This window comes from Marmota marmota, unplaced genomic scaffold, assembly GCF_001458135.2.
Source record: "Marmota marmota marmota unplaced genomic scaffold, marMar, whole genome shotgun sequence".
Lineage (NCBI taxonomy): Eukaryota > Metazoa > Chordata > Mammalia > Rodentia > Sciuridae > Marmota > Marmota marmota.
The window spans coordinates 9213029-9222561 of NW_026000205.1; the positions used below are offsets into that span (position 1 = coordinate 9213029).

The 9533-nt window shown below is 57.5% G+C and overlaps 2 protein-coding genes across 5 annotated transcripts; one reads left to right on the top strand and one right to left on the bottom strand.

Moving 5' to 3' along the window:
• The first annotated feature begins 387 nt into the window (after positions 1-387).
• On the top strand, positions 388-8593 carry Yif1b (Yip1 interacting factor homolog B, membrane trafficking protein). 4 transcript variants are annotated; one of them, XM_015496900.2, is made up of 8 exons: positions 388-534; positions 5065-5303; positions 5376-5480; positions 5595-5673; positions 5789-5846; positions 6745-6900; positions 6980-7073; positions 8268-8593. In XM_015496900.2, exons 1-8 carry the CDS (start codon positions 489-491, stop codon positions 8421-8423), a joined length of 933 nt encoding a protein of 310 aa, XP_015352386.1. In that variant the 5' UTR covers positions 388-488; the 3' UTR covers positions 8424-8593. The 4 variants fall into 4 exon arrangements, with proteins under 4 accessions (XP_015352386.1, XP_015352387.1, XP_048646901.1 ...); XM_015496901.2 differs by having other exon boundaries at positions 405-543; XM_048790944.1 differs by having other exon boundaries at positions 425-534; positions 5012-5303.
• A 105-nt stretch (positions 8594-8698) lies between these two features.
• CUNH19orf33 (chromosome unknown C19orf33 homolog) lies at positions 8699-9533 on the bottom strand. Its single transcript, XM_015496903.2, has 4 exons — positions 9383-9533; positions 9174-9286; positions 8957-9025; positions 8699-8852 (listed from the first exon to the last, which is right to left on the bottom strand). Exons 1-4 carry the CDS (start codon positions 9402-9404, stop codon positions 8718-8720), a joined length of 339 nt encoding a protein of 112 aa, XP_015352389.1. The 5' UTR covers positions 9405-9533; the 3' UTR covers positions 8699-8717.

A 9533-nucleotide genomic window follows, 5' to 3' on the forward strand; every position in this document is an offset into this window, starting at 1 on the left:
CTAAATATTCACTATAATACTTAAAGAGTGCCCAAACGGTACAAGCTTCAGAGCTCGCACAACTCCGATCAGCCCCTCGGAAACACAAGTGCACCTCTTCTCCGCTTCTTCACACCCTTCGCTGACTCCGGGTGCTCTCAGCTATCCAAGAAAGTCCCAAGCGGCAGAGAACTCCATTTCCCATCGCCCTCTTCGCTCAACACGTGACACCTACATTTCCCGTCATGCCCAACAACGCCTACTCCTAGGATTGTTCCCGGCCCCGCCTCCCTAACGCTCAGGTTCCGCCCCTCGCCTTACGCCGGAGAGCCCCAGTTCCCGCCTCTTACGTAAACCCCAGCCCACTCGTCCACGCCTCCGTGAGAGAGAGGGGGCGCGGCCATCTGAGCAATCTTGAAGCCCATTGGCTGTCGTGTCACCGCTGGGGCGTGGCTACGGGAGCCGGGCGGCCACGTTACGAACCGCGGCTGAGGTGGCGGCGGCAAAGGATGAACCCGGCAGGCTTGGCGGCGGCGGCGGGGACGCCCCGGCTGCGTAAGTGGCGTACGTGGCTGGCCGAGGAGTTCGGGCGGGCGGGGGCGTGGCGGGGCCGCCGCGGCGGTTGGAGAGGTCACTGCAGGTCGGAGGTCACGAGATTGAGGATCTGGAATTTGGAGGTGTGCACAGCTCAGGGATGCCAGGTCCGGGTAGGGGGCGCCTTGTGGGTAGATTCTTTAGGAAACTGCTGTGGACGAAAACGACTTGGAGTACGATATTGTGTGTTGTGCGGAGAAACGCGACTTTCATTCATTTGGAGTTAGCGGTCTGCCTTCCCCTGCTCCCCACCCTTCCGTGGCTCCCCAGTGCCCACGAGCTGTCGCCCGTGCTTCTTACTACGGCCTTCAGGGCCCTCCGTGAGAGGATCATGTTCATGCTCATTTAAAATTGAACTTGTACTGATTGTACTATTAATCTCCTTTTTTCCCACCGTTGAATTTGTATCTCTCAATTCCTCTTCATCTCCATATGAGCGCAGTGCGTTTCATTTCTTCATTCAGCATACCTTGCCTAAGCTCCCCCGTGCCAGGCCCTGTGCTGGAATTTGGGTACTCAAAAGTAGGTCTGAGGACTCTGGTCCTTGCTGTCTTAACAGCTCAGAATTCAGTGGAAAGGCAGACACACTAAAAAGCAAACGAAGCAACAAGATAATTTGGGGAGTAAAAAGAGCTATAAAGAGAATAATCCTCGGGCTGGGGTTGTGGTGCAGTGGTACAGCCAGCACTTGCCTCGAATGTGTGAGGCACTGGGTTCCATTCTCAGCACCACATATAAATAAAAAATAAAGGTCCATCAATAACAAAAATGAGGGCTGGGGATATAGCTCAGTTGGTAGAGTGCTTGCCTTGCATGCACAAGGCCCTGGGTTCAGTCCCCAGCAACACAAACACACACACACACACACACACAAATATATCTAAAGTGAATAAAATAAATAAAGTTGAAAAAAAAAAGAATAATTTGCCCCAGGCACACCTTTAATCCCTGTACCTATAATTGTAATGAGGACAGAGTCAGGAAGATTGAAAAATGAAGGCCAACCTGGACACCTTAACAAGCCCTGTCTCAAAATAAAATTTAACAAGAAGGGCTGGAGATGTAGATCAGTGCTCTAGGCCCCAAGTTTAATCCCTAGTACTGGGGTTGGGGGGTACATAGTCCAGGATGTGACGGGTTAAGGAGGACTCTTGGGGGAGAGGGCAATGTCTCTTCACCTCTTCAATCTTTGGTAAGTTCCTGGCTGGCCCTGTGGTGTGAGATGCAGGAGATAACGCCAGTGTCCAGAGAGCACTTGTTCCTGCCCTCATGGAGCTGCTAGTTACAGAGCAGAAGTGGCAGCGTGAAGTAATGGAGATATGATGAGAGCAGCGCAGAACAGGGATGGGAGGCAGAGGGGGCTGGGCCGGGATGGAGGTGTTGGCAGGAGCCCAGAGGAGGCCTGGCCTGGGGGGTCAGTGCAGCTTCTCTACCAGAGAGGGTACGTGTAATGATGAGTTATCCAGGAGGAGACTTGTAGGAGGGGGAAGGCACTGGAGGCCTGCACTGAGGACACAAGTAGGTGAGTATCTGCCTAGAAATTGAGATGTGCACTCCGAAGGGAGGACAGAACAGGCAGGGCTCCTGCTTTGTACCAGGACTGTGAGAAGGAAGCCTCTAGGCCAAGGACTGGGTGTGATATTGGCAGGGGCCGAGGAAGGAAGTGCTCCCAGGTGACAGTACTGCACATCCAAAAGCCTGCAGGGCAAGGGGCTGCGTGGACAGGGCCTGAAGAGACCATTGTGGCTAGGACAGAGGTGACTGGCAGAGCGGGTCACACAGGACCATTCCATGTTTGGAGCTGACTCTCAGCACAAGGGGCACTGATCTTAGGCAGAGGACATTGTGGCTTGCTGCGTGCATTTGAAAGGTTCACTGGCTGCCCATTAGAGGAAGGTTGGTGGACTAAGACAGGGCTCCACCGGGGAAGACATTTAAATCAGGGGGGAGGTGACAGAGTCAGAGAGGGGGACCTTGGGACATAGTGTCTGAGAACTAAGGAATTGTTGACTGGTTGTGAGGCAGAGGGGAATCAAGATTTGGACACTGAGGTCAAGACCCAGGGGCAGGCAGCCAGAGGGAATTCTGGGAAGAGGTTAGACCTGGATCTGGTGCCAATGGAAAATCAGCGGCTAGAGATTGAGCCCAGAAAGCGAAGGCACCCTGTGGTGGTCAGAACTGATTGTGGATGGGATTGCCTTAGGTGAGAGGTGGAAGACAGGGCAAGGATGGAAAATTGGGTCACACATTTCAGGGAGGGACCATTTGGGAGCCTGTGAACTCCTGGAGGCAGGAGTGGTTCTGTCCCTGCCCGTGCTGTGTGCGCTGTGCCCGCAGCAGGGCCTCTCACGCGGGCTCTGCTCCGCAGATGCTTGCGAGGTCTGACAGATTTGAGAAACAGGTGCATGCAGTGTCGCAAAAGCCACAGAGTTGGAGGTTGGCATTTGGGGCAGTGACACCAAAAGCTTCCAGGGGATCGAGTTAGATAAGAGTGGAACAATGGCCTAGGCCTGTGACAGCAGAACCCCACATACCTAGTGCCAAGGGATGACAGGGAGGGAGGAAGACTCACCCTGAACTTTCAGGAAGTCACTCGTCTGGCCAGAGGTGAAAGGGAAAAGGGAAGGAGGAAAGGGGGAAGGTCAGGGCCAGTGCTGCTTCCTTCACGATTAAAGAGACCTGGTCTGTGTTTTTAGGCTACTGAGGAATTGAGAAGGGGCTAGAGCCCCGCCTCGCGTGCGAAGGCCTGGGCTCCACCCCAGCTCTGCAGAGGGGGGAAAAGGAAAGAAAGAAAAATTGAGAGGAAGAGCTGGGAACATGGTTTTGTGCAGCTGAGCAGTTTGTGAGTGGTCACTTTGCCTCACACCAGCCCTGCACGGTGGGTGGGTGGGGGGACAACAGTTAACTCCATTCTACAGAGGGGAGAACACAGGGATAGAGGAGGCTGTGACATGGATAATTGATTCTTCTCCCACATCCCAGCATGGCCTTATCTCCTGTCCCCTGTGCACGAAGCAGTGCCTGGCGTGTAGCAGTTCTCAGCAAATGTCTGCTGGGTGGCACTGCTCTGTGGCCAGGAACAGGAGCCCAGGGCCAGGTTGCTGGTCTTCCACCCCCCCCCCCATCCACCCCACTGCTCAGCGTTGATTCTTCCACTTCCTCACCACCTCCAGCAAGTCCCCGTCCCTCCTACCTAGGAGATGTACCCAGAAACAGCCCATCCCCATACCCCACCCCCTGGGGTCCTGCCACTACTCCTCTCTGGGCCACCTCAGCAGTCTCCTTTTCCTGCCCATGCTCCTCCACCATCTCCCCCTCCCATGAAGCCAGAGGGGACATTTTGTGGAGTTGTGTGCGTGTGTATGTGTGCATGTGCTGCTTAGAACCCAGGATCTGGTGTGTGCTGGGCGAGGACTCTACCACTGAACTCCACCCCCAGCCCTTTTTATTTTTTATCAAATCAGGTCTTGCTAAGTTGTCCAGGCTGGTCTTGAACTTGTGATCTTCCTGCCTCAGGGTCTGAGTCACAAGGATTACAGGAATGTATCATGGTGCCTATCTGTCAGGGTTTAATCATTGTCATCTTTGCCAGAGAGTCCTGGGCTGGACTCCATGCCAGTCAACTCTGTTTGGTCCTTTCACAAGTCATGTTGCTCTCTGTGCCTTGGTTTCACATCTGTCAAATGGGGGTGGCCATTTATTCACACTGAGCACCTGCTTTAGCTCTGAGGTTCAGCTGTGAACATGGTGAAGGTCCCCACCCCAGGGTCTCGCAGTCCAGTGGGGAGACAGTGAGTAAAATAAAGAAAACAGCTGATCGGTCAGCTGGTGCCAAGTTCCGTGGTCAAAATGAAGTAGGGAAGGTGGGTCAGGTACCGCCCCAAAGGGAGGTACAGCTGTGGGCAGGGTGATCAGGGAAGGCCCCATCCGCAGGCAGAGAGGGGGAACTGTGTGCGCATGGTGGGGAGAGCATTCCAGGCAGAGGCACAGCTAGTGCAGTGGCCCTGAGGTAGGTGTGTGCCAGGTAGGTAGCAGGTATGTCTGGTGAGCATTGAAAGGCCAAGGTGGCTGGACCTGAACCACTTTCCCTGAGTGAGGGAGAGCATGGGAGACAAGGACAGAGCCCTTGTTTATAAAAGGCTTGGTGCGTATTAGACCCCAGAGTAGCTGTCCATGTCACCATTATTATTTATTATTTTGTAGATGAGTGGATGGGTGACCAAGATGGATGGATGGATGATGGGTGGGTGATAGGTAGGTGATAATGGATGGGTAGATAGGTGGCGGATGGGTGGGTAATGACAGATGGATGATAGAGGGATGGGTGGATGTGGAGGGGTAGATTGATGGATGGTGGATGGATAGGTAGAGCCTGCGCCTGAGAGCCCATGTGATATCAGCACTCTGCTGGTGGTGACTCCAGCCCCTGATTTGGCAGGAGCAAGAAGGAGAGCTGCAGAATGAGTGAGCATCCACTCTCTTCCCCTGCAGCCTCGAAGCGGAGGACTCCGGCCTCCCCGCCAGACATGGCCGACCCCCACCAGCTTTTTGATGACACGAGTTCAGCCCAGAACCGGGGCTATGGGGCCCAGCGGGCACCTGGTGGTCTGGGCTACCCCAACACCTCTGCCTCCGCACAGGCGGCCTTCCTGGCAGATCCTGTGTCCAACATGGCCATGGCCTATGGGAGCAGCCTGGCCGCACAGGGCAAGGAGCTGGTGGACAAGAACGTGAGTGGACTGGGGCTGGGGGGCGGGACGGCAGGGGCTGCAGGGTCTCAGGCTTGAGCTCTGCCTCCGCAGATTGACCGCTTCATCCCTGTCACCAAGCTCAAGTACTATTTTGCCGTGGACACCGTGTATGTGGGCAAAAAGCTGGGCCTGCTCGTCTTCCCCTATCTGCACCAGGTTGGCACTGCGCTGCCCGGCGGTCGGGGTCGGGGTCCCGGGGTCAGCCGCTGTAAGCAAGGCGGGAGGAGCCCTGCTCTGGGGATCCTGCCCACTCCCCCTTTCTCCCCACAGGACTGGGAGGTGCAGTACCAGCAGGACACCCCAGTGGCCCCCCGCTTTGACGTCAACGCGCCTGACCTCTATATTCCAGGTTTCACCCTGCCCAGCCCTGCCCACACCCCCCTCCCTCTGGCTGGGCAGAGGTTTGGGTGCAGAGGCCCAAAACAGCCCTTCCTCTGACCTTTGTCTTGTGTCTTCTCCTACAGCGATGGCTTTCATCACCTACATCTTGGTGGCTGGCCTTGCACTGGGGACACAGGATAGGTAAGGGAGTGGGGTGGTCTTGGGGACCAAGGCACATCAGGGAGGTCTCAGTCCATCACCTTCATTGTCCCCTTGCCTCCTCTCTCTTTCCCAGCCACATGCAGCCCATCACACCCTGTGCGGGGGGGACCCTCTAAATCCATCCTTCCTCTTAGCCTCCACCCGAGATCTGTCCTCATCCTCACTCTCCTGAGCACGCTGCCCCTGCCGCCCTCACTCCAGGGACATCTGGGAAGGTTTTATGTGAGCTGTGGGCCGGGCCGCACCCCACCTTGACCCATACAGCTGCCAGAAGCCCCCAAATTGAGCCCCAGCTCCTCAGCCTGGTATCTCCATCCCCTTTGCTCCCTCTGCCGTGCCACTCTGTCCCTTTCCACTCCAGAGAGCCTGGTGCTGCCCCAGGGCCTGGGCACTTCTGTTACCTTGGCTCAGAAGGCTCCTTCCCTATGTCACCTGCTCATGCCCCACCCAGCATTGATGCCTCTTCTCCAGGGCGAGCCCCTGTCTCTCCCTCATAGTCCCTGGTCCTTTCCTTTGTGGCACTGAAAACAACTGTCATTAGAAGCAGTTGATTAATTTTTGGGCCCTGGGGATAGGGCAGAGACCCCGGCCCTTCTCTGACCACTGCTTACTCCTTCAGACCTCAGCTTAGCTGTCCTCTGTTCTGGGAAGCCCCTTCTGCCATCCCTTCCGGCCTGTGTGCCATAGCCCCCTGTGAGTCACACCTGTGATTGACCCTTGTGGGTGTCACTGCCAGGGAACAGACAAACTGGAATCCTGGAATGGGATGTCTAGGAGGGCAGGCCCAGGTCCCTCTTGGTCACTGCTGGGCTGTCTCTAGGCCAGTGCTTAGGGGGGGTCTGAGCCAGCAGCTGAATGACAGAGCTCGGTCCCACAGGTTCTCCCCAGACCTCCTGGGCTTGCAGGCAAGCTCAGCACTGGCCTGGCTGGCCCTGGAAGTGCTGGCCATCCTGCTCAGCCTCTACCTGGTCACTGTCAATACCGACCTCACCACCATCGACCTGGTGGCCTTCCTGGGCTACAAATATGTCGGGTGAGTACCCCCAAACCTGCCTGCCAGCCCCGCCCTTGGGCCCTATCCTCAAATCAGCCTCCATTCTCCCTCTCTCCAGCATGATCGGCGGGGTTCTCATGGGCCTGCTCTTTGGGAAAACTGGCTACTACTTGGTGCTGGGCTGGTGCTGCGTGTCCATCTTCGTGTTCATGGTGAGCTGGGGCTCAGGGTGGGTAAGGCTGAGGACACAGGCCTCCTGGACATAGTTGGGCCCTGGGGCATCCAAGCAGAGGATGTCAGAGAAGGAATTTAGACGAGAGCTGTTGCCAAACTGAGGGGCATGGAGTAGCTACCCCAGCCGGGGTCAGGAGGGCTTCTTAGAAGAGGAGGTATCCAAGCTGGGTCAGGTAGAGCCACAGGAGCTGGCATTGGGGCTGCGGTGAGGATCCCCACCCAGGCTGGGTCCCCACCCTTCCCCTTATGTGGGGGACTTTCCCACCAAAATTTCCCTGGAAGGAGATTCTCTAAGAGCCCTTCCATCCGGAGTGGGGGTGCTGGCAAAGGGCCCTGGCTTGGGTTGACCCGAACTTCATGCCTCAGATCAGTTCTGGGGTTAAACCTCAGTTTCCCCTTTTATAAAATGGGATGGTGATGTCTGCATGTCAGGGTGCTGGGAGAGGTCAGAGCCCAGGGTGCACATGGGGCGCAGGGCTACTGGGCTGTAAATGACCCATGAGCAGATACGCTGATGTCATCATTTCAAAGTTAAAAAAATACATTTTAAATATTTTAGAAAATAGCATTTCTAGCTGGGCACATTTCTAGTTGTAATTCCAGCTACTTAGGAGGCTTAGGTGGGGAGATCTCAAGTTGGAGGCCAGCCTCAGCAACATAGGGAGACCCCATTTAAAAAAAGCTGAGGTGGGGTGGGGGCAGCCTGAGGCAGTGTCAGTCCCACCTATAATCTCAGTTACCGGAGGCTGAGGCAGGAGAATGAAGGCCACCCCGGGCAATAGTGAGACCTTGTCTCAAAAAGGTTGCGAGTATAGCTCGATGGTAGACTGTGTCTGGGTTCAGTCTGGGATTGGGGAGGCAGAGTTGGGGATCTACTTTGTCTTTAAAAATGGTCATCACGGAGGGTGCCTTGTCTAGCACGGAGAGGCTCTGCATTTGATTTCAGCACCAAGAGGGGAAAAAACCGTGGCTGGTAAAGCTGTCTTACTGGTATTTGAGTCTGGAACCCTCATTTTTGCTCACGGGCCCAGAGGGGCAGGATCTTGGCCAGGCTGCGGGTTCTTGTGGGCAGAGGCTAGAAGTCCGCCCAGTCCTTCCACCACCCAGTCCTCCCGCCCCCGGCGGGTTGGTGGCGAGGGTAAACCCAGCGCCCGTCTCCCCTCCCCTCCCAGATCCGGACGCTGCGGCTGAAGATCCTGGCCGAGGCGGCGGCTGAAGGGGTACCGGTGCGCGGGGCGCGGAACCAGCTGCGCATGTACCTGACCATGGCCGTGGCGGCGGCGCAGCCCCTGCTCATGTACTGGCTCACCTTCCACCTGGTGCGGTGAGGGCGCCCGCGCAGCCGCCTGCCGCCCGCCCGCTGCCGCCGCTCATCTCCGCCCGCCTCGGGCCGCCTTTCCGGGCAGGGCCGCCGCCCGCGCCCGCCCGCGCCCCTCTCCCCGCCAAGGTGCTGAGATCTCCAGCTGCACAGCGAAACAATAAAGCCTGATGGACTGGGGCCGCCTCTGTCCTTGGGACGCCCCCGGGCAGGGGACTGGACGCCCGGCAGGGGGCAGCGCCGGGCCAGGGAGCGGAGCGACGGGGTGGGAGCCAGACACAGCGCCACCATCGGGAGGGTTTAATCAGTGAGGGGACTTCTTGCCCTTCTCCTTGCCCTTCTCCTTCTTGTCCTTCTTCTCCTCCTTTTTCTTCTTCACCTTGAGCTTCTTGGCCTGGCCCGGGGTGGCTTCGTGCTGCTTGGCGCCCGCAGCGTGGCACTGTGGGCAGCGGGTGGGAGGGGAGATGTCCAGGCTGTCCTGGGACCGGCCCCGCCCAGCGCTGACCCCCACCTTGGCCTGCCTTGGCCCGGGCAGCCCTTTACCTTCCCCTCGGCATCCGAGTCGCTGGAGGAGCTGCTGCTGCTGGAGTCTGAGGAGCTGCCATTGCCATGCTGGGGGACAGGGATGACAGTGAGGGCGGGGAACCCCTTCCCAGACCCCCACCCCAAGTCGGAAAGCCGAGGTGCGACAAGGTCTAAGGGCCAAAGTCGAATCCAGGTCGCCCCATCCCCCTGCATACCTGGTGGCGAGGTGACTTACCCTTGGTTTCCGAGGTGCCCCCGCCTCTGGCGGGCCCTGAGCCTTGGAGGGACCGTGCCTGGCGTCTCTCACCTGGCCTGTCCCCGCTGGCTTCTTGGAATTAGAGTTCAGGGCTGCGACACAAAAGAAGTTGGGTGGGTTGGGGGTATCGGAACCCCTGGCCCCGCTGAGCCTGCCCCCACCCACGGGGACCCCCGCCCGGAGCGCACCTGTTGCCAGGTCGAACTCCATGGTGGTGAGTGAAGGTGGGTCGGAGGAGCGGGCAGTTCCCGCAGGGAGGAGGAGGAGCGCTGGACCTGTAGCCCCAGGAATTCCGAGGAGTCCCACCCTCCCAACCTTTGCCCTGCAGCAACTAGGTCT